General features: G+C 32.1%; 1 protein-coding gene across 1 annotated transcript in view; it reads right to left on the bottom strand.

The window, feature by feature from the left end:
* LOC148618806 (delphilin-like) overlaps window positions 1-24,684 on the bottom strand; it is a 46,767-nt gene that overhangs the window by 3,469 nt on the left and 18,614 nt on the right. Inside the window, exons 7-31 of the mRNA XM_088578037.1 lie at window positions 23,692-23,783; window positions 22,728-22,861; window positions 20,623-20,693; window positions 19,873-20,021; window positions 19,194-19,283; window positions 18,667-18,829; window positions 17,869-18,014; window positions 16,642-16,752; window positions 14,743-14,789; window positions 14,408-14,531; window positions 14,031-14,150; window positions 13,176-13,646; window positions 12,478-12,611; window positions 11,915-11,993; window positions 8,909-8,938; window positions 8,172-8,231; window positions 7,580-7,707; window positions 7,007-7,075; window positions 6,621-6,707; window positions 5,863-5,931; window positions 5,391-5,477; window positions 1,523-1,652; window positions 1,283-1,335; window positions 871-951; window positions 113-277 (exon numbers count right to left, since the gene is read on the bottom strand). Coding sequence (XP_088434163.1) covers window positions 113-277; window positions 871-951; window positions 1,283-1,335; window positions 1,523-1,652; window positions 5,391-5,477; window positions 5,863-5,931; window positions 6,621-6,707; window positions 7,007-7,075; window positions 7,580-7,707; window positions 8,172-8,231; window positions 8,909-8,938; window positions 11,915-11,993; window positions 12,478-12,611; window positions 13,176-13,646; window positions 14,031-14,150; window positions 14,408-14,531; window positions 14,743-14,789; window positions 16,642-16,752; window positions 17,869-18,014; window positions 18,667-18,829; window positions 19,194-19,283; window positions 19,873-20,021; window positions 20,623-20,693; window positions 22,728-22,861; window positions 23,692-23,783 — 2,890 coding nt within the window. The remainder of the gene's footprint in view (window positions 1-112; window positions 278-870; window positions 952-1,282; window positions 1,336-1,522; window positions 1,653-5,390; window positions 5,478-5,862; window positions 5,932-6,620; window positions 6,708-7,006; window positions 7,076-7,579; window positions 7,708-8,171; window positions 8,232-8,908; window positions 8,939-11,914; window positions 11,994-12,477; window positions 12,612-13,175; window positions 13,647-14,030; window positions 14,151-14,407; window positions 14,532-14,742; window positions 14,790-16,641; window positions 16,753-17,868; window positions 18,015-18,666; window positions 18,830-19,193; window positions 19,284-19,872; window positions 20,022-20,622; window positions 20,694-22,727; window positions 22,862-23,691; window positions 23,784-24,684) is intronic.

The raw sequence follows: 24,684 nt of genomic DNA, 5'->3' as shown, positions 1-24,684 counted from the left end.
ACAAATTGACCAGTCTTTTCTTATTAAATAGTGTGTATTTTAGTAAGACAAAGGTCCTGTTAAACTATAACTTAAAAACATGTGAATATTTCATTAACTGAATTCTACTAACCTCAAATTTAATAATAAAATCAGCAAAGATACCAAAAAATTCTGTAGTAGAAATATTTTTGGGGTCTTCACCAAAATACTGAACAACATTATGGAAATCTTCCATGGCATTGGCCTGTAGTCTGAAAAGGGTTTGTACTTCATCTGATGCTTGTGATATAAAATGCTGATAATTGTTAAGGAAATCAGATACAGTGTGAAAGTTCTATCCTGTAATAAACATAATCCCTTGATGATTTCAAGAATTAATTCATTTTCTAAGATTCATATATACACAGATAAAAACCCTTATCAGCAAAAATAGAAGAACTGCAATATCTCTATGAAATGTTGATAAAATATAAAAATGTTTAAATAAAAGTACTGTTCTCCAATGACATCAGTTTATTTCAATATAAACTATTTGATTGAATTTTTAAAATATTTTTCATCATACATGACAATTCAAAATGACAGTGTAAATGACACTGGAGCTTACAATCTGAATAGAAGGACAACAGAATATCAATTTAGCTTTGTAGCCTGGTACAAAAATAGATGGCTTCCTCATTATTACACCAAAAAACAAAAACTCACATTGTGTTTTTTTCTTTACTGAAAATCCATTTTAGGGCTTGTTCAAGTATTAGTCCAATACTTCCCTTAATCAATGATTTAATTAAAAACCACACATTTTGTATCAAAAAATTTATCTTTTGACAGACAGCAGCACATCGTTCTTTATATAAACAATACAGTAGTACAGATTACAAAGGATACACCCATGACATCCTGGAATCTATCATTTATTCCTATTCTGTTTTTCTGGGATCCATACTTCTCCAATGTATTGGAAATCTCCTGATAAATAAACGTATATTTTGAATATAAGTCCTTTATCTTTTCTCATAATTAAATTTTTTTATTCAATTTTTTATATTATAATAATGGATTTGTAGTCAATGCTGCTAACTCAAATTTTATGATGTAAGTTTCTCAAATTAAAAATTATTATTCATTGGATGTATCAGAATGGAATATCAGTGTATCAATACATGTACATTGTATACCAAAAATCAGAAAATACGAAAAATGTACCCCTAACTTACATGTACTTTTATTCACCAATTATTAATTATCAGTACAACATAAAATTAAACATTTCACAAATTGAGACACACTCAAATCAGACCTGTAAAACCTTCCTTAATTCCTGAATTTCTTGGTTGACCATCACATCTGACACTACAAGTAAAAATATGATGTAGGTTATAGTTCCATCAAGCCAAGAAATAAAGTTATCAATGATTTCAGGGAATATCTTTATATAATATTGACTGCATGATAAAGGATTGAAATAAAACATTGAAATGCAAAATAATTACGACACATTAAAGAATTCCACCAAAAAAGAATAAAAGATTGATTTTACCTTTTGAAGATTCTGGTATACTTGACAACTCCTCTCCTACAGCTAAAACATCTGGGAACTTAACATACACAGCATTGGCCAGTACATGGAGAAAGGTGGTTTTGTTGTCACTTGTCTTGGTTATCTCTAACTGCAATGAGTTATAAAAGTAATAAATATTTTACTATAACACATGATACACCCACCACGTTTCCCAAGAACTCAGAAATGAAACAAGAGGCTCTCAGGAGCCTGAATTGCTCACCTGGTTAAATTTTTGCCTTTTAAGGGCTATAACTCTAACAAGGAGTTGTCAGACAATTTTGATTCAGTGGACACATTTGTAAGTCTAATAATAAGGATCATTTCAGCAATTGAAAGCTATTGACTAAACCTAACAGATTTGGAGATGTATGCAAAAATCTGCTGTCTGACCTCATTGTTTTATTTTAAGAAACTGCAGCCATGTTTTTTCAGCAATCAAAAATCAGTCATTTCGTTAAGGATACCCTATAAAACAAAAAATGTAAACTTTCATTGAATTTTGCAGAATAGTTTCTCAGGAGCAGATATTTTAAAGTAATAACATCATAAACAGAAAAAAAACGTACAAAAAGGGCAATAACTTCAACATGGGTCAACAAATTTTCACAAAATTTTAACCACAGATAGATCTCATCATGCTAAATACTTTCATTAAGTCAGAATTTGGTTAAACATAACTGTTTCGAAGATATATGCAAAAATCTGCAGTCTGACCCCCCCCCCCCCATGTTCTATTTTTTGTAACAGCAGCCATGTTTTTTTACTGATCAAAATTCCAAATGGTCATTTTGTTAAGGATACCCTATAAAACAAAAATGCCAACTTTCATTGAATTCTGTAGAGCAGTTTCTGAGGAGAAGATTTTATTTAAAGTAATAACATCATAAACAGAAAAAAACGTCCAAAAAGGGCAATAACTCCAACATGGATCAACAAATTTTCACCAAAATTTGACAACAGATAGATCTCTTCATGCTAAATAATTTTACCCCAATATCAGATTATGGTTAAACCTAACCGCTTTGGAGATATATGAAAAAATCTGCTGCCTGACCCCAATGTTCAATTTTTAGTTACAGAGGCCATGCTTTATAACAGATAAAAAATCCAAACGGTCCTTTTGTTAAGGATACCCTTTAACACAAAAATACCAACTTTCATTGAATTCTGTAAAGTAGTTTCTGAGGAGAAGATTTTTTAAAATACACATGTAATAACATTAAAATGGCAAAAAAACGGCAAAAAAGGGCAATAACTCCAACATGGGTTAACAGATTTTCAAGTTTGACCACAAATACATCTCGTCATGCTGAACACTTTTACCCCTATCAGATTTTGGCTAAACCTAACAGTGTTTGGAGATAAATGCGAAAAACTACTGTCTGACCCCTATGTTCTATTTTTAGTAACGGCAACCATGTTTTTCAAGGGATAAAAAATCCTCACACCAGTTCTATGCACGATACCTTAAGAAACATTCATACAAAGTTTGGTTCCAATTGGTCAGGTGGTGTTAGAGGAGAATATTTTTGAAAGAAATAACATTCAAAATAGCAAAAAAAAACGTCGAAAAGGGCAATAACTCCAACATGGCTTAACATAACAAAATGAAAATTTGACCACAGATAGATCTCATCATGCTGAACACTTAATACTTTTATCCTACGTCAGAATTTGGTAAAATCTTACGGTTTAGGAGATATATGTGAAAAACTACTGTCTGACCCCTATGTTCTATTTTTAGTTACAGCGGCCATGTTTTTTGACAGATCAAAAATCCCCACATCAGTTCGATGCAAAAATACCCAAAGGAACATTCAAAGTAAGTTTGGTTCCAATTAGTCAAGTGGTGTCAGAGTAGAAGAGTTTGAAAGAAATAACATTAAAAATAGCAAAAAACATTGAGAAGGGCAATAACTCCAAAATGGCTTAATAGAATAAAATGAAAATTTGATAGATCTCATCATGCTGAACACTTTTACCCCATGTCAGAATTTGCCTAATGGTTTAGGAGATATATGCGAAAAAACTACTGTCTGACTCCTATGTTCTATTTTTATTAACAGCGGCCATGTTTTTCGACTGATCAAAAATCCCCACATCAGTTCTATGCAGGATACCCCAAGGAACATACATAACAAGTTTGGTTCCAATTGGTCAAGTAGTGTCAGAGGAGAAGACTTTTGAAAAATTGTTAACGACGATGATGGACGATGACGGACGCCAAGTGATGGCAATAGCTCAGATGGCCTTTGGCCAGGTGAGCTAAAAAATCAGATATCAACAAGTGTTGGAGAGTAATGCTTGGTAATACACAGAACTGTTCTGAGAGAAAAATCTGTTCAAGAGAACAGAATGCAAACTTCATGCATAATTTGTTAACAGGAAAAGTTCCAGGGTCAAAACTCAGTAAAAAATCAAAGACTGGAATAAAATTCTAACTTGATCTGTAACTTGTCACAATAACGTAACATGTATACCAAAGATCAAATGTATACCTGCAAGCTTGATAAAAAAGTAAAGAAACTGAGTTTTAGCATGAATTTTCCATGTCAGAGGGACAAAACTAAGCAAAAATTCAACAGACCAGAACAAAATTTGAATTTGATCTGTTACTTGTCACGATAAAGCAATTAACTAAATATCAAATGTATATCTGCAAGCATGATGAATAAAAGGGTGGAAAACTGAGTTTTTGCATGAATTTACTAAGTTCAAGGGTCATAATTCTGCAGAACTTCAGCACACCAGAATGAAATTTGAACTTTGGACGGTAACTTGTCATGGTAAAGAAATTTACTAAATGTATATCTGATAGCATGACAAATGAAAGGGTAGAAAACTGAGTTTTTGCATAACTTTACTAAGTTGAAAAGCCATAATTCAGCAAAAGTTCAACAGACTAGAATAAAATTTGAACTTTGATCTATGATTTCTCATGATAAAGCAATGTGCCAAATATCAAATGTACTGATATATCTACAAGCATGATGATGAAAGTGAGGAAAACAGATTTGTTATCATAACAAAAATGGACCAACACAATCTAATGACAACAACCACAATATATCTGTCTAAAGATGGGCATATAAAAATTTCTTTTACACTTCTAATATTGCTTCTGTCACCTAAATGCAATAACCTTACAATATCACACTAAATCTTAATGATTATAAATAATGTCAATATATATTTTATTCAAAATGAGATAAGTCTAGTAATTCAGAATGATCATCTCCATTTTATACTGTTTAGGGTTAAATAAATTGAAACATTTCGATTTAAGATATTACCAATTTTATCATGAAGGCAGCAAAAATCAAATAAAATGACTTGATTTAGCACAAACTCCTAATCATGTCTATCGGGAGGTTGGATTCAAACCTGTGATATAAAGAATATAACTTCATGTTGATGGTGAGAGGCTGGATAGGAACCTGTGACATACCTTCATGTCAATGGGGAGAGTTTGGATATGAACTTGTGATATAAAGGATATAGCTTCATGTCGATAAAAAGAGGTTGAATACAAACCTGTGATATAAACAGACCTGATTTAACAAGGTCAACAAACAAAGCAGAAATTGGCAAAATCCGATGTAAAAATATACAGTAAACAAAAGAACCATATCGTAAAATCAAGATTTGAAAAAGCGAAATTCCGCTTTAAAGAGGAAGAAAATCAGGTTTGTATACAGGATATACTTTCACATCAATGGTAAGAGGTTGGATACAAACCTGTGATATAAAGGATACACCTTCATGTGGATGGTTAGAGGTTGGATACAAACCTGTGATACAAAGGATATACCTTCACGTCAATGGTTAGCAGTGGGATACAAACCTGTGATATAAAGGATATTTTAAATCCAGCAGCTTCACCAACCCTCTGATTGCCTTTATTCATGTAATTACCCATTGCAAGAATCATCTACAAAAATGAGAAAACCTTTATCAACAAAGTCAATACATTAGGCATATGTTTTGAAAAGGAAATTATACTTTGTCATATCCAAATGAAAGTGTCATGGCTGAATTATAGCCCAATTTTTCCTTAGGTTTAACAAATGTCAATCAGTTATTGAACAAAAACCAAGTATCTACAGACAATTAGGACAACAGGAACTACCACACCATAGTACTACTATGATACGACCACACATTTTTTGCAGTTGTATAAAAATCAATAAGCAACCTTAGAAAATTGATGTTAAACTTTTGTTTTGCACATTCTACATTTCATATCCTTTCAAAGCAAATATGACACAGAACCTTGCAGCACTTGTATGTCTTGCCTCTCTTACATGTGAACATACCTCTAAAATTTTGGCCAATTTTCTGCTGTGTTTTAACTGTAATGCTGACTTCCTTATGCAAAGCAAGTTCTATAATAGAAAGCAAGATGATAAGCTCAACATTTTAAACTACTGCAAAAAAATGTAAATAATACAAAAACCAACTGACAACAAAAACAAGCAATTACATGAAATATATCTAAATCACACTTTCCAAGTAAAAATCGCAAATCCTATGATATGGGTGACACCAGATAAAATTTTTCCATTGAATTTTTGGTTCTGATGTAATACTTATATTATACAAAAGATATGTATAACAATGATTTTTTTAATTGATAATTGATGGCCCAGAAAATGATTTTAAAGTTCCCTAAGAAGCAATCAAAGTTTGCTCAAAATAAAGAATTATCTCCCTTTTATAATGGATTTCAATGTTTTCTATGTAACTTATTTCTCTTTATTTGTTGCAGTTCATCAAATACCAACATCCAATTTTGAGAAAGGATGCAGTTTGGAAATGAAATGAAACTTTTTTAAAACAAAATTTGTCATGTGCCCAAATAGCCTGGATTTTTGTATTGGACCCTTTTAAAATGATTCATAAGGTATTGACTAATTAAAGATATTTTAATCTTAAAAGCTGTAGATAACTATAAATTATTTGGTTGATCATAAAAGCAATCTCATCTTGCTATTCACTCAATATGTTAGAAATACATGTAATAAAAAAAATAACAAACAAACAAACAAAAACAATTATGTTAAAGGAAAATTACCTCTCTCATTTCATCAATTTTCTCATGGAAGTTTGCCTTAAACAATATTGACTTGAGTCTTTGTTCATATCCCGGTACTCGACTCATCTGGAAAAGGTTAAATACATACACTGCCTCATACATAGAGTAATTTTTTTCAGTAGGATGTAAGTTCCATTCTAGCCTTAAAAATGTTTAGTTTAAACCTTGCAGTGTTCATTGTGTCTGTTTCATTTTTGGATTCACAGTAAAATGTTCATATACTGCAATATTTCATTATAAAGCCTTGTAGTGTGGAAATATAGAGAAAATTAGAAAACAAATCCCATTATACAGCATTTTTTCCTATATATGTAACATACAGAAATCTAACAAATATTACTATGGCAGGAATAAGTACTGCTCACCTCAAAAGCAAATTTATCAGGAAGACTGAGATCTTCTATATCTCCATTGTAACCATCATATTTCTCCATCTTCAAATAAAGGGACGAAACAATTAACAAAAACATTATCAATTATTGTAAATGCAAGAGCTAGGAAGCAAACACACATTGTCGTCAATGAAAATAAAAATCCATTTTCTGCATCAAGGGCAATAACCTCGAACAGGGAAATCCTGAGGGCATTGCAAAACACTGAAATCACCATTTTTTTCAGACTTTGTCAATTAAATTCAAGTGCTTTAGAAATGTTGACAGGATGTTGATACTGGACAGCAACCAAAATGTCTTACAACATATGCCCCATCTATATATTGCCACATACCAAATTTGAAATCAATCCATCCATTTTGAGTGAAGACAATTGTGAGGAAATTAAGAAAGATTGAAAAGGTGATTCCCATATATAATAAACTAGGGGGTATTAGTGATCTTATAAAGCATTTACCTTCAAATCAAATACTGGAATAGTTGATTTCTGGTTATTTATTTATTTTACAATTTATCCAAGATTTTGCCTTTACAATACTACTGTACCTCCTGTTTATTTGGAGTATAAGCTAATAACTGTTTGAGTAGCTCAGGAGTAAGAATTTCCTCATCCATTAGATAGAGTGCCTGTTTCATCTGGTCAATTGACATCCTCAAATGACCCAGCAGTATTGCTAAAATGTAAACAGATTACAATAATGTAACAACTGAATATAAATAGTATTAACAGAACTAAATGATGAACTAGTATGATTATATATTAACTTTTTAAATATTACCTTCCTAATTCATAGATCAATCTTTGTCTTCCCTTACCATTAAAAAAAATCAAGTAAATTGTATTATAACACATTTTTATTAGTTAACCCAAAATAAGGTACATAATTCTTAATTGCAAATGTCAAAAACAAATAAAAATAAAGTTATCAGGAAAGAATAAATGAGGGCTTAAGCTAATTGCTATTTATCATATCTTCATTTTAGCATTTATTTCCAATGAGGATAACATTAGGATTTAAGCAGAATTGCCCTAAAATCTTTCAGATAATTTACTATAAGTTTGTAAGTCTGTTCTATTAATCCAGTATTTCTTTTTTAAATGTTTGTTTCAAATGAAATGCAGAGAAGATGTACTTACATATATTATATGCCTTCTTTGGACTAAGAATGTACACTTCATTTCTCTTCTCAACAAATACTGAAATGTATAATCCAACCTTATAAGCAATACTACCATACATGTTACTCAATCTCAATACTGGTATATACATATACTCCTAGACAGATTTGTTGAGAGACAAATTGTCATGAAAAGTTCATCAATGTGTTTCTAGATGACAGAAGAAAATATTTACCTAAACATTGCATTGAAGGCTCATTTATTGTGTGGTTTGATACGAGTGGTCCCCCTTGACTAATGTAAATTCATACCTATGGTGAAAACCTCTACATAAGAAACCTGTATAAACCTGACTTAATCTAATAGTCTCCAGTTCAACAGTCTTCATTAATTACTCCTGTATTATGCTTAAAGTCAAAATCATCAAGTTAAAGAATCACCTTATTGATTACCAAAATAAAATGAATGTCATATTTATCCCTGAGAGTACAAACTCTTGAAAAATATAATGTGAATGAAAATGGTGAATATGTCAAAGAGACAACATCCCCACTGGGATAAAAATGTCAGCTCAAGGCCATCAATGGATCTTCAATGAACAATTCAGAAACCCTCACACCACAGGACAGGCTGCAGCTGGCCCCATAACAACATTATACACAGATACAGTGAAATAGTCACCCCTATATACTCCAGAATGGATTTGAATTCAAACAAATAATTATTATTGTACTTTCTCTCTTTTCTCCACTTACCAGAATGTCTTCTCTGATTTCTGCTTGATACTGCAAAATTAACACACTTGTATTCAGTAACATTGATGATATATGGAAAACAAATTCATTTTATATATAAATGACAGAAGAAATATTTGTAGATCCTAGTTTATTAGCTTATCTTGAAGAATGGATTTAAAGTTATTTAGAGCTATTTGCAATCCTTTCATCTTCTGTTCTTGCATCAAAAACATATCATTTGATAAACAATTCAGATTTAAAATATTCTAAATTTGACAACAACGAATTTTTTTTTTGTAACTTTCAACAGAAAAAAAAAAACATAAAGCATTTTGAATCAAACAAATGAAGTATCAAATGTACTAATGCAGAGAAAGTAGGCTATATTCTGCTTCAGGTAGATTAAATTGCTTTGAAGTTGGAAAACTCAAATATATGATACCAAAAAAGCATTCCAGGTATTTAAGGTGCCAAAGCAGGTTTTTTTTATAATTAGATCCAGTTGTTAAGGACATAAGTTAAAACAATAAAAAAAGTCATGCATAGCTTATAGAAGCATTCATCTTCCTTACTGTAAATGTTAAATTCAACTATCAGTTAGTTGTTACAAAGATCTAAGTGTTACAAAAGCAGACTTTGACTTTCTGAAAGCCTAGGGGGGGGGGCAGCAGATGCAGTATTTACCCCTCCTTCTAGAAAGCTTAGGTGACCAGTCTGGGTCAGAGAATAAGGACCGAAATTTGTGGCTACGTGGAAGGGATGAAAACTCTACAAATAATTTAGTTCATAGAATAAAATGAAAATGAAATAAATTGTTCAAATTTACAAAATGCCTGATATGAACTAAAATTTACAAATATTAATGGTAAAGGTTTGACAGCTACCTTATGCTGTGTTTTCGATCAGATACTTACTGTTGGTAGTGCTGTTTTTGATTAGATTCTTGCAGTTGGTAGTGCTGTTTTTGATCAGTTACTAACTGTTGGTAGTGCTGTTTTTGATTAGATTCTTGCAGTTGGTAGTGCTGTTTTTGATCAGTTACTAACTGTTGGTAGTGCTGTTTTTGATCAGTTACTAACTGTTGGTAGTGCTGTTTTTTAATCAGTTACTTGCTGTTGGTAGTGCTGGTTTTTAATCAGATACTTGCTGTTGGTAGTGCTGTATTTGATCAGTTACTAACTGTTGGTAGTGCTGTTTTTGATCAATTACTAACTGTTGGTAGTGCTGTTTTTGATCAGTTACTTACTGTTGGTAGTGCTGTTTTTGATCAGATACTTGCTGTTGGTAGTGCTGTTTTTGATCAGATACTTGCTGTTGGTAGAAATGTTTTTGATCAGTAACTTGCTGTTGGTAATGCTGTTTTTGATCAGTTACTTGCTGTTAGTAGTGCTGTTTTGCTGTTGGTAGTGATATTTTAATCAGTTACTTGCTGTTGGTAGTTCTGTTTTCTAATCAGTTACTTGCTGTTGGTAGTGCTTTTTTTAATCAGTTACTTACTGTTGGTAGTGCTGTTTTGATCAGATACTTGCTGTTGGTAGTGCTGTTTTTAATCAATTACTTGCTGTTGGTAGTGCTGTTTTTTAATCAGATACTTGCTGTTGGTAGTGCTGTTTTTAATCAGTTACTTACTGTTGGTAGTGCTGTTTTTTAATCAGATACTTGCTGTTGGTAGTGCTGTTTTTTAATCAGTTACCTGCTGTTGGTAGTGCTGTTTTAAATCAGTTACTTGCTGTTGGTAGTGCTGTTTTTTAATCAGATACTTACTGTTGGTAGTGCTGTTTTAAATCAGTTATTTGCTGTTGGTAGTGCTGTTTTCGATCAGTTATTTGCTGTTGGTAGTGCTGTTTTTAATCAGATACTTGCTGTTGGTAGTGCTGTTTTTTAATCAGTTACTTGCTGTTGGTAGTGCTGTTTTTAATCAGTTACTTGCTGTTGGTAGTGCTGTTTTTTAATCAGTTACTTAGTTTTGGAAGTGCTGTTTTTAATCAGTTACTTGCTGTTGGTAGTGCTGTTTTTTAATCAGTTACTTACTGTTGGTAGTGCTGTTTTTGATCAGTTACTTACTGTTGGTAGTGCTGTTTTTAATCAGTTACTTGCTGTTGGTAGTGCTGTTTTCGATCAGTTATTTGCTGTTGGTAGTGCTGTTTTAGATCAGTTATTTGCTGTTGGTAGTGCTGTTTTTAATCAGTTACTTTCTGTTGGTAGTGCTGTTTTTTAATCAGTTACTTCCTGTTGGTAGTGCTGTTTTCTGATTAGTACCTTGCTGTTGGTAGTGCTGTTTTTGATCAGATACTTGCTGTTGATAGTGCTGTTTTTAATCAGTTACTTACTGTTGGTAGTGCTGTTTTTGATGAGATACTTGCTTTGGTAGTGCTGTTTTTAATCAGTTACTTGCTCTGGTAGTGCTGTTTTTTAATCAGTTACTTACTGTTGGTAGTGCTGTTTTTAATCAGTTACTTGCTGTTGGTAGTGCTGTTTTCGATCAGTTATTTGCTGTTGGTAGTGCTGTTTTTGATCACACTTGCTGTTGGTAGTGCCGTTTTTAATCAGATACTTGCTGTTGGTAGCACTGTTTTTTTAATCAGTTACTTTCTTTTGGTGGTGCTGTTTTTACACAATTTTGTTGTTATTTATCTTTATTGCTTTTCTAATATTTTATTGTTAAACGTCTTTTTTTAAGTTGATTTGTAACCCATGAAAATACTATTCCATGTACTTGTCATCCTATAAAAGTCAGAGGAAATTGCAAGTGTGCAGTATTTTGTATTACTTACTTTAGAACTTCTTGGGACCTTAAGCTGGCCCAACCCAGTCGTAAATATCCATCTATCCTCAAATCTTAATTTTCAAACAGTTCCATTGGATTCAAATTTGAGTTGAGGAAGGATTTGAGGAACATCTAAAGTTGAGATTTTTTATAAAACCAGGCCCTGAAGAAAATAGCATTGACTTTGAAAACCCTAAAGCATAGTTATTTTGGTTATCAATATCGTAGTGTGAAGTAGTAATCTAAGTTCTACTTACTTTTGCCAGGACTAGTGCTGAAATGTTGTTCCAGTTCTAAGTATCTTAAAACATCATCTAAATCTTCTTCATCTCCTATCTATATCAGAAGAAATTTTATGTTGTATGTATGACAAAAGGAAACTAAAAATACTGTGAATAATTTTGCAAAGAGAAACCCCTTCTTCCAATGAAGTTAAATTTAAATATTAAATGTGAACCCTGCAGTTGGATTAACTCCATTTGGAATTCTTCCACAATAAATATATTCAATCATGCACATCTACCAACAATGCCTAACCTTCCTATAAAATTTTATCAAAATTACTTCAGCCATTTAAAGTGTAGTTGTACTTACAAGAAATTTAAACAGAAGAATGGACAGACAGACAGACAGACAAATAGGGTGATTTCTATATACATATATCTTGCCAGGTGTTGTATAAATAGTTTGAGTTAGGTGCATGCACTTTAAAACTCCTGATAACATGTTGAAATAAGCTGTTTTTGGCTAAATTTCAATTAGATTATGTATATCTTCATCTTATTATTAAAATTCCATGCAAGATAAATGATAAACCAACCTGTTCCCATATTGTGTTGCCAACTTTCTCAACATCAATCTTCTCCCAATTAATTCTCTTCACATTCATCTTCCCAAGAGATTCTGAATTCTCATCAGAACTTGATGGGGGTGGCGGTGGTGGTGGGGGTGGGGCTGATAATTAACATATATTTAACATAAACCACAATTACAATTTATCCACAAGTACCTTTAATTAATCATTTAGGCCCCTCACTAGTGATTCATAATGGTTGGAACTCATGTTCATATAGAATACATATAAAAAATACACTATTTATATGCTGAATTCGGATTTGCAAATCACAAATAAAAACGGTTTTTACAAAATATTCATGGAAATTTAACAAAATTGAATAGACACATCTTCAAATGGCTCAATCAGTTAATCAAGAATGCATATTAAAAGAAAATTGTGATGGTGAGACTGATGCCCTGTTCAGCACTTTTCAGTTGGAAACAGACACATAAAATAAAATACATATCAGAAATTTATCCCATAATACATGTGCGTCAAGTACTTACAGTGATGGAACCATAACTTACATAAAAAGAAACATCAATTTCTTAACTTGAGGCATTAGCCACATCACTAACAGAGTGACCAATGTAAAAACCATAACTCTATACATCTCAAACTTTGCTAAGAAATGATTAAAATACAAAAACCTTAGTTCATTATTTGCTGGCAAGACTTACGAGGAGGAGCAGGTGGAGCATGAACCATCACTTCCTCTGTAAATGATATTGTCTTGTGTTTCATCTTGGGTGAATTTTTAGGGCTTGGAGGCTTCTGTTTAGTACCCTGTCCACTGGAACCCACATCTATGTCTGATACCTCAGCAGCCATTACTGCATCTAATTCCTTTAAAGCTGTCAAAGCTCGCTGGTTAAATGAATCACCGGAAACCATGGAAAAATTAGATCTTGTATTGTCTAGATCACTATCAATGTCAGATTCTGATTCTGTTATCACAATGTCAGGTGGATTATGCAATCCTGTTAAAAGTCTTGGAGGTCCACCATTTTGTTTATGGAATGGGATGGAGTTTTTTAAGCTACTTTTTAGTCTATGACTACCAGTAGGTGATCGGTCTTTACTCTCCATCTCTCCAAAACCCACTGGTATTACTGTTACATACTTGTTAGAAGGGTCATCAGAGTCAGGATCTAAAATATAAGAAACCATTATTTATTATTCTTTGTAGAAATTACAAACTTTGAAAAGAGAATTAACCCATTTAAAAACAATGTCAGTTTTACTCAATTTATGTCATCTTGGAAATATATTATATTTAAAATTTTCTACTAACATCAATTCTATCTACTAACATTGTGCAAGATTTGAAGTAATTCTATTTTCAGCATTGATTGAAGGACATTCTTTAGTTCTTACCACAGTTAATTTTGATAAATATTTACTCTGGAACTTCTCCCAAACCTTAAAGTTTTTAAACAGCTCTTAGGACTAATTTCTTTTGAGGGTATACCTTACTATTTGATAGAAATCTTTTATACAGAAGTGTACATAGATATACTTATACATCAACCTACCATCAGAATCAGGATTATCTCCCTTGTTGGCCCCTAGAAACATTCTCTTAGCTTCCTGTACAGCCCTTCTAGTCTGCTCTAACTCTTTCAGCAGAGCAATATCAAATACTTTATTGGAATCTGATAGATTACAAATGAAAGAATTTATGCAGACTCATAAAACTATACTGAACATGCTGAGAGAAAAAATTATTTTAGGTAATTAAATTAAAATCAATACATGTTTACGAGTTAAATTAAGCATTTTTAATCTACAAGTGATTCCATGAAGTTATCTGCATGTTATCTAGTCTGTAAAATCAAATTTTCAAACATGGGGATTTGAAGAGCCACATCTTTATGATACCTCAACACAGCCTTGTAGAGGATGTTCATACCTCTAGCATCCATGTCATCATAGGAGTACATGTACCCAGGATGCATTGTTTTCCATAGTCTACCACGTGACCTACGGACACCAGACTTCAAGGTACGGTGTTGAATATCATCTTCGGAAGATGACTGAAACAGATTTATATAGATGTTTTACCAAAAAACTTAATGATTGTGGCTTTCTATAGATAAGTCTACAGAGTTTCACAAAAGCAAAACAACTTTTTAACATTGAAGGCAAATTAATTTAGCATATTGAAGATTTTCTCTTTTAAACACATTTTTTGTATCTTGAAGTGTTAATCTATAGTGGCAATATAAAATGATAAGTGTACCATACCAGATTTTCATAACTTCTCCTCCAATCATCAATCTTTTTGGCACTACCTTAAAATTAAATAAAAGTTTCAAAGAAGTGACATCACCTCAATCTTTGACCTAAACTTTAGACTATAAATATATAGAGACCCTTGTCTAAACCAAACCTGTTGCAGACTGAAAGTTTTCTTCAGTTTTGGCAGGTATATGGTTTACAACAGGTTCAAAATGCTTTGATACTATCAATTGACTTTAGTCTGGTATTGACGGGTGTCTCATTATTCAGGGTTCTGTTTAAAAAACGTCAGTGATCTTTATCTAAATCCATCATAGGTTAGATACCAGTAAACAACTGTAAGTCAACTGACCAATTAATCAAAATTGTTATTTGATTGCAATTGTGTGGCCAGATACACACTGCAATATTCTTATTTTTCTACTAAGAACAGGTTTATGTAACAGAAGAGTTACTTGATGGAATCACTTGTGATCTTCAGTGTTGGAGATGTAAATAGAGGCTAGATTCACAAACATATTTATAATAAACTACTTATTATGCTACATTAGGACTTGATTAATGAGGGGTCCTGAGTTCTGGTGGTATAGTGAGTTAGGATTAATGATGGGTCCTGACTCCTGGTGGTATAGTGAGTTAGGATTAACGAGGGGTCCTGAGTCCTAATGGTATAGTGAGTTAGGACTTGATGAGGGGTCCTGAGTCCTGGTGGTATATTGAGTTAGGATTAATGAGGGTCCTGAGTCCTGGTGGTATAGTGAGTTAGGATTGATGAGGGGTCCTGAGTCCTGGTGGTATAGTGAGTTAGGATTAGTAAAGGGTCCTGAGTCCTGGTGGTATAGTGAGTTAGGATTAGTGAGGGGTCCTGAGTCCTGGCGGTATAGTGAGTTGGAACTTGATGAGGGGTCCTGAGTCCTGGTGGTATTGTGAGTTAGGATTAATGAGAGGTCCTTATAGTAAGTTAAAAGGAATACAATAACAAACAGAAAAAAAATCTTAACTTTTGATATCATTTTTTATTTATATAGATAGCAGTGTTTTATCGAATGTTCCCAGAGTAAAAAAATTTGATAATTCACACTGTGAAATAAATTTGGTAAATTCACTCTCGTGCTTTCTCCCGCCAAAACATCACAACTTATGCAAATCTATATAATAAATAGGATAATCTATTGGTTATCATGAATAACAAAAATATTGCCAAGAACGCTTGAGGATTTAACTCCTGTGCAGGACAAGTTCCGCAGACTCATTAAATCTAGGCGTTCTTTGGCACTCATGATAATATTTTGGTTATTCACGCTTACCAATTAATTATCCTATTATTATTCAGACAATTGAAAAATGCATGAGAAGACAAAATTAAGTATTAACTATTACCTACTGTGATTGTGAAATATTAACTTTGCAGTTTTTGTTGTTCAGTCAGTTTTTGTGTTACATGTACTCTATTGAAAACTAAATTGGTATGAACTAGCATATTATGACATAATGTGGTCATACATATTCCCAAAAAAAAATCTTAACTTTTGACATCATTTTTAATTCAGACAACTGAAAAATGCAAAAGAAGACAGAATAAAGTATTAACTGTTAGCTACTGTAATTGTGAAATATCAACTTTGCAGTTTTCGTCGTTCAGTTTTTCTGTGAAATGTACTCTATTGAAAACTAAATTGCTCTAACAAAATAAAACAATTAAAAAATCTACAAATTTATGAAATACAAAGGTTCTAACACTTCAGGATATCATATTATGACATAATGTGGTCATACAAACTATTCTACATGAATTAACTATTCCAGAAACTTACAAGCATTTTTAATGAGACAAAGAACAGAACACACTTTCATGTACCTGGTCTGTATCAAACAAAATGGTAAAGAAAAGGTATAAACACTTACTAAGTCTGTATCCATTAGTGTTATCAAGGAAGGTATTTTTCCTGGGTAATCTTGGACTAACTTCTGTTGATGATAAGAAGTCTGTAAAATGTACACTAGACTGGTCTGATGCTACAGAAAAAATAAAACTTGAAATGAAGCTTATTGGAACATGAATGAGTGACAAACTTGAAGCATGAAAAAAAAAATACAGCCCAGAGAAAGGAATCAGAAAGTTTATATATATTTGTTTTAAGTCAGAAATGAATTGAACCGTTAATTTTTTTATCATATAATGATGAACATGAATAAAAGAGAATGTTACTTATATTAATTCATTACCCTAACAGCTATAAGTGACTTTTACTACAGAAGATGATGTGGTTAAGAAGGCTTCAAATAGACAGCAATATAAATGTAAAACACAGTGGAAATGGTAAAACAAAACAAATACACCACATACAACTTAATCAATAAAAAGCTTCGTGGAGCTCTGCATGAAGCAACTGCAATGGTTGAACCCTTAACAGATGGGGGAAATGTGGACACAATATTAGTTTATGACATACTTAAGTGTAGTGACTTATAGTGCATTATGGACACAACAACTGGTCTGGACACAATATAGCACAAAATTTGAAAATTAATTAAAAATTTTCATAATCCTACCAAAAATAAAAAGTGGATTTTTGTTAGGGTGTATCCAGATTTTGTACCCCTTTAACTCCAAAACAGTTACAGATAAGCCTACCCTGTAAAAATTTTCAAGCCAGAATTTCAAAAAAAACAGATTGGCATCTGAATCATAAAAATCTGATTAACAATAAGCTTCTATCAATTCTAATGATACCACCTATTTTCCACCTTTCAGCCCCCTATTTTCAAAAGGATTGGGGCAAAAAAACTCAAAAAAACTATAGGGCTCTCTGCCATGTTCCTAGCAACAATGTGTTAAAATTTCAAAAAGATTGGTTAGGTTTTACTCGTTTCATAAATAAAGTTAATGGATGCCAACAATGACAGCGTGATACCTATATACGACCAAAAAAATCTGAGCGGTCATATACAAACTGCAAAGACCTTCAGAGCTCATCTTAACCAACAACCGACAATTGAAGATTTAGAATTCGAGCATTAGCAGAATGGAAGTTGTTTACATAGTTGTGTTATTTTGAAAGGCTAATGGATTTTAATTTTTTCTAGTAAACATAGTCAGGAAAAAAACCACAAAACCTCATTTTTACATACCTTTTGAAGAAGGACTAAGATTTAATTTCCTCCTGGCATACTCCTGATGCGCTGATGACAGAAACTGAACAATATAGTTCCACAAAGTCTGTTTAGAAGGTGTATCTAATATAACATTTAGATCTAATATCAAATTGTCTATTTTCCTGTAAATAATCATGCTACTGTTAATGTAAGGATCTTTGAATGTAGGTTGAGAGTCTATGTGTAGTGCTGGTAAATGAGAACCTATAGAAAAATGTCATTAGCCCTTTCATGATTTGAGCCAGAATAAACTAGATGGTATGCATCTCCTAGTAATATGAATACCTGTGTAAATAGGAATTTTCATGATAAAAAAACAGAGAAACTAGACAATATTTGAATGTTGGAAACACCTGAATAATATTTTCATATGTTCTTATACCACAGCAAGTCAATTCTATAATTTATGCATGCTATTTGTTCTGATTTACCTAAGAACTGTCTTTAATTGACCTATCTAGCATCCGTCATATTTTTACAATGGCTAACACAAGACAGTAAAAATATCAATGGGATAGCATAATATATATTAGATTCTTAGAAAGACAACCTTAGTACATGTAGTATTTAGTAATAGTTGCCTTTTTCCAATCAAATGTTTTTTTTTTTTTTTCAAATTCTGATATAATACCATAATTAAAGATCTATGGATGGAATTTCCAAATGCTTAAAAAGAATTGTTTAACCCTACATGCTTAATGACTAGCATAGAACAGTAAATACTACTTTATTATATGATAAAGGCCATCAATAGAACATCATTAGTGATCAAACCTATTTCTTGTGTATATCTGAAGAGCTTTCTTTAACTGCATCCTCTCCCGAGATGTCAGCAAATATTCCATCTGTTTCTTAAATGAGGAGATATGAGGTCCATTGGTAGGGGTGGGAGGTGATGAGAAATCTGTATCATGGTTCACTAATGTACTGCTACTAGCTGTAATAGTCATTTTTGTATTGTTTCTAATGAAAATACACCATCTGATGCAATCTTATACTTAAATTCAGAAACTCATTTCATCAATTTGGTCATTTTAGATGAAAATGTGACTTGAACTTTTGGCAAACCTGAAAAAATCCTTAAGTAATGTTTTAATAGGATATTGCATGTTAGATTATTGTAAATACAACCTAGTAACATTCTCTGTACAATTAGGTATTCACAATTTATTTAATAATTTTAATACAATTTTATAGTGGCTTTGGTAATTTTTCATCAGTACTGCAGTAACGATCAGGCAGAACTTATGATTTTCATTTCTTGGCCTCACAATAACAATAATTATGTTAGTTTGGCCTACCTTTCGATGACCATGTATTGTGACGACTGTCATAACTACATGTTGAACTTTTGTCATGACTTCTTTTCCCTCCTCCTTTAATCTTCATGTCTGCAATGTTAAATGTGAAAGGTATATACCGCTAATCAGGTATTATCTTTGGAGAATTTTTGCATTTTTAGCAGAAAATCCAAAAAGAGGTTAAATTAGTAATTACATATTTTTTTATACAATAAAGCATCTTTTCTAAAACAACAGAGATTGAATTGAAATTGAATTTGTATGTTTTGAAAGAATATGTAAAAAAAAATGAGCAAACACACATTTACACTTCATTATAATGTAATAGTGAAGAAGAAAAAAATTTGCTTTCATTCTCCTAAACTACATGTCTAGGACATGAATAAGAGGGTAAGGGAAATGGTTACATTTATAATAAACAGCAAAACCTATCTAAACTAGATATCCTCTGTAGTCCATATCAGCCTTGATGTCAAATCAATATCAGCCTTGATGAACAAATGTCAACTGAATACCTGCCTGATCTGAATAAAACTCAGCTTGAAAGGAGTATGATTCTGACTGGCCTCATTTGTATCAGTCAGGAATGTCAAACAACAGTGGGACAGGAATACCATAACCTCATACACTAAACCTTGTATAAGGGTCCCTGGTAGTCTACTGACATTTGTACCCTTACCTTGTATTATACTTCTAGGTAGTCCTCCTTTACTGACACAGTAGTCCATATGTTCTGAAGGTAGGATGGGTAATATATATTTCCACAGAGACTTCTTAGAATGGGTATCCAGAATCTGGGACAGTCTCTTGAAAAGGTCTACAACATTTCTGCAAAATAAATATGATTTTTTTGTGAAAATATTGATAGATTTTACAAACATCAGAAGAAATCTATGATAAATATACTGTAGCTGCTTACACAGATTCTAGTTTTTGTTTGATGGAATACTGTAAACTGGTTTATTTTCACATGAGATTTATTTTTGCTATACATCTGCAAAAAAAAGTAGTGGAAATAAATGGCTGTAAATGAGGTTCTTTATGGAATACATGTTTTACAGAGTGTTGATGGTGGAAATAAACAGTAGTGAAATTGAATTGATAACCAGAAATGTAAAAATTTTAGAGTATCCATGAAAAGTTGGTTTACAGTGCATCAGCAGGTATGATTAGATGTTCTGTCTTACTGCAAACATTATTTCAAGGTAAATCAATAATCAAAGCTCTTTTATTACCTGAAAACAGTTCAGACCTACAAAAATAGACCAAAAGTTGTGTTTATCTTTTATCACAAGAATTGGTATTTTGCAAGAAAAAATTAAGGAAGAAAAATAAGTATTTATTGAGTATTGCAGTACATCAATTAAATTTTACGAGCCTGGAAATATTTCTATATCAAAACTGTACTTCAAAATAGGCATGCTCATACTTTCTACTATCATATTCCAGCATAGCTTTCTTCAGCTGAGATCTTTCTTTAGTTGTCAGCAAGTAATAGGCCTGAAACAGATATGTAGAATTGAAAATAGGACATAAATGGAATTGGAATATTAAGTGATACTGCATGCCAGTGAAAAAAGGGGGACTGTATAATGTTCAAATGACCTTACTCAAAAACTGCATTTTTGATTTAACTGAAAATTGATCTTAATCTGCATTTTATGATACTAAATAATATGCAAAGTTATAAAAAAAAAGTTTCATTGATTCATTCTCAAGTTATCATCTGGAAACAATCATGGGACTGACTGAGGGATTGATGGACCAACACAATTTTTTTATGGGTGTCACATAATATCTTGCCCCTTTGTGTGGTGGATATAAAAACTGGTTTTGTGCACACACTGTTAGGTTTCTCATTTTTGTAACATAAACTGTATATAGTTGGATCTTTATTTTTTTCCTCAGCGGATAGTCTGAAACCCTTTTTATAAAGACAATCAGAATTTCAAAAAATAAAACAGTGAATTCTACACATCAATTAAAAAAATTTCGCAGTAAAATCGGGGACAAAGACACTTTTAACATATAAAACAGATACAGATCATTATGAGGAGTTGACTAATTACTACCGTATAATAATAGTTCCTATTACATAATCATACAGACTAGCATTAGATAGACATGTACAAAATTATATAATACAAATTTTCATTCGGAATGGACTTCTAACAATATAATGACAGACAGGGCATCGTATCAGTTTCTAATATTTACTCAATGGAGACACGAAATCACAATGAGAGACTATTTACATTATATTATTGCAATCTCATCATACTAGACTGCAATGCTAAAAGCTCCAACAAGCAAGCATTTCCGTCTCAGGATATGATTGAGCTAGTTTCGTGTTGTTATCAGATATTGTAAATGTTTTGTAAGAGTAAATTAATTAAATAACTAACTCAATAGAGGGATATTGATGAGTTCTCATGTCCTTCAATGCTGTGATGGCAATGTAATAATGTTTGTTTATAAACTATTTAACAATTCATCGAGTTCAATGTCCAATGAAATACATATGGAATATGACAAATATTTTTGTTCGAAGATAATTTACACATTAGTTTCCTACAAGTGAGAAATAAAAATCAACAGAGAAAAAGCTACAGTCATATCAGTTTAGAAAAAAGCATTTAAAACATTAATAATAATAAAGATATTTTATAATGTCTGCAGCACATTAATTACAAACATTTATTACTACAACTATCTCTATCATAGAGTTAATTGAGACTAATCTACAACAAAAACCGAACTCCATGTAAAGTTATATCAAAATCCATTGAGCAGTTTAGGAGGAGTTACACTTACAAGAAGTGAACATTCAAAACCTTGAAGGAATTAAAATATAATTACCTTCTCTCTTGTAATATGATGCATAACCATTCTATATAACTTCATCAGAATCTTTTTAAATTGTGTAGGAGGATTTAAGATTTGAAATTGTAAAATCCATGAATTGGATTATTTCCCCTTGTAAACATCAAATAATAACTGCCTTCTTTCATGCACATCTACATACGGTGACGAACCTCCCTATAAAGTTCATGTTAAAACATCAAGGGATTGCACTTACTAGGTATGTAGACAGAAAGATAGACAAACTAGATGTTTACTCTTACTCTCCTATAAAGTTTGTTATTTCATCAAGGGCTTTAGGAGAAATTATACTTATAAGGAGCGAAAACAGACTAACTAGCTGTTTACTATACATCCTAATCTCTGTTGGCATGGGTAGGTCATACCTGTGAGTCTAAGATGATTTGTTTTCAGTTTTAGCCGACTTAAAATTACACAAGATAAGAACCCTAAATTCTACCAGACATCCATACATACATTAACACAGCTAAATATCACAAACATGGATCAACATTTCATGCCACAGTTTAATACCAAATTTCTTAACATTCTAATGATTTCACATGTACTAGTTGACTAAATTTAAATAATACAGTGAAACTAGTGCCATAGTGTTAAAGGCAGGTTTAAATTCTGAAAGACATTATTTACCACTTGAAAGTTATTACTTACACTTTGTTTGAATGTCTTGCCATCTTTCTTTACATCAGGACCTTGCCAATCTGATGAAGCATGACTGGTTGCTGAGGAAGCCACGGATAAAGATGATGAAGTCCGAGTACACATACTACCATTCAATCGCACACCTACATACAATTCATTTTAATCCATAGTAAGGTGAAATGCTTTTAAAAAGGGCTTTCAATCACACTAATTTACAATTTATAATATTACAAGTTGTATCTTAAAGAGGTGCATATATGCGCATGATAATTGTGAATCAACGAACTAGTTAAAATCATCCCACTGCATTCAATACACACATTTTAAAAAAGATGTTTGTCATGTTTGTTCAGTATATCTAGGGTCATTGTTAAAGAATATTTTTTCACTCATGCAGTAAATGATGCTTCAAGATAACAACTGTCTCTGCCTAACAAAAATATATTTAAGTAACAATATCAATGACCTTTGGCTTACTGTCCTAGTCACCAAAGCCTCACTCTGAGAAAATTCATCAAAGGAAACTAAAGAAATTCTTTTGGAACCTATTTTTGTGTAAAATCATTCTTTTATATTGTGGCCATAACTTGTACCCTTTTAATCCCAAAATTTATAAAAAAGTATTCCCTGTTACATCCAAACCCCTCAATTTAATTTTAAGAAGTGCATTTGAAATCAACTTGGAGAGAAAGTTAGAGAGAAGGATAGACTGGAAACAGAATTCCAGGTAATGCCAATCACTTGATTCCCAATTAAAATGTTCATGATGGTCATACCAATCCATATCTCTTTGGGGAGATGGATGATCTTTAAACTGAATGGAAATATAAACACAGGGCAAGCAAGATCATCTGTTAAAAAACATACAGCTGTCCTGACCAATCTAACAACCAAAAAAGCTACAAAAGGGGCAAGTATCAGCTGTTTCTTAATCCAGATCAGTAAATCAATTTCTCTAAATCAGGTAACTTACTGCTGTTATCATTACAAGTCCTGAGAATGTCTACTTGTGGTGCTGTATCACTGTTCTGTAATAACTGTACCAAATTAGCATGACTGTAACCCCTGTAAAACATACCTTAATGAAGTTGAACATGTTTTGGTGCCAGGTATACCCCCACTCACACATGATAAAAAAAGTTAATATCAGATGGCCTCAAAATAACTTACAACCCATGCCTTACCTATATAAGGCCACACATAAAATGTGAAATCTATAGGAGCCCAGATTTTTGTGACAAAAATTTTCTATACCATTTCATATAGTAAAAAATGGCAAAGTCCTGGTAAATGCATCCAAAACTGCTTACAAAGGGGCATTAATTCCTAATGTGGGTCAAGTCACAATCCAAAAAATAAATCCCACTGTTCCTTCATTGGTATTACACCTTGTGGTACAGTTTCAAAGAGATTCATTTACTTAAGTCAATCAATGTCTAGAATTTACAAAAAATGCTTGTTTTTGGTCCCTCACTGCTACACAGTTCAATTCTATTAAAAAAAAAAATCAATCCCAATATGATATTTGTGGTATAGAATATTGAAGAACCATATCATTTATACCCAAATAGCTGGGGTTATATATATGTTGAAATTCTAGGAAATTCTTGTTCTGGTCCTTTTAGGACCCTAATTTGGGGCCATAACCCCCAAAATCAATACCAACCTTCCCTTTGTGGCTTGGAACTTTGTAATAAAAATCTGAATAAATAAAGATCAATCAACTAATACTTAAGTTATCAAAAGAAACCAACGACAACGAAAATGTCAGTTGTCACTGGGTAGCAATGTATGATGTACCCTTTTAATTGTCATCAATTGGTATATAACAATACAATATGTAGTTGATTGGAAGAATTTTAACCAAATAAAGAAGAGTTACTTAGGGTTAAGTAAGATATGTTTCTACAAATCAAAAATATCTAGGAATTCAACAGTTCGTGAGTTATGCTTTGATGTATGGGGA

Source organism: Perna viridis, chromosome 4 (assembly GCF_037379345.1).
Source record: "Perna viridis isolate PV_CMFRI_1.1 ecotype Kerala chromosome 4, ASM3737934v1, whole genome shotgun sequence".
NCBI classification, from domain to species: domain Eukaryota; kingdom Metazoa; phylum Mollusca; class Bivalvia; order Mytilida; family Mytilidae; genus Perna; species Perna viridis.
Note: the sequence above shows the minus strand (reverse complement) of the source record. Positions and strands in the feature narration are given on the sequence as shown.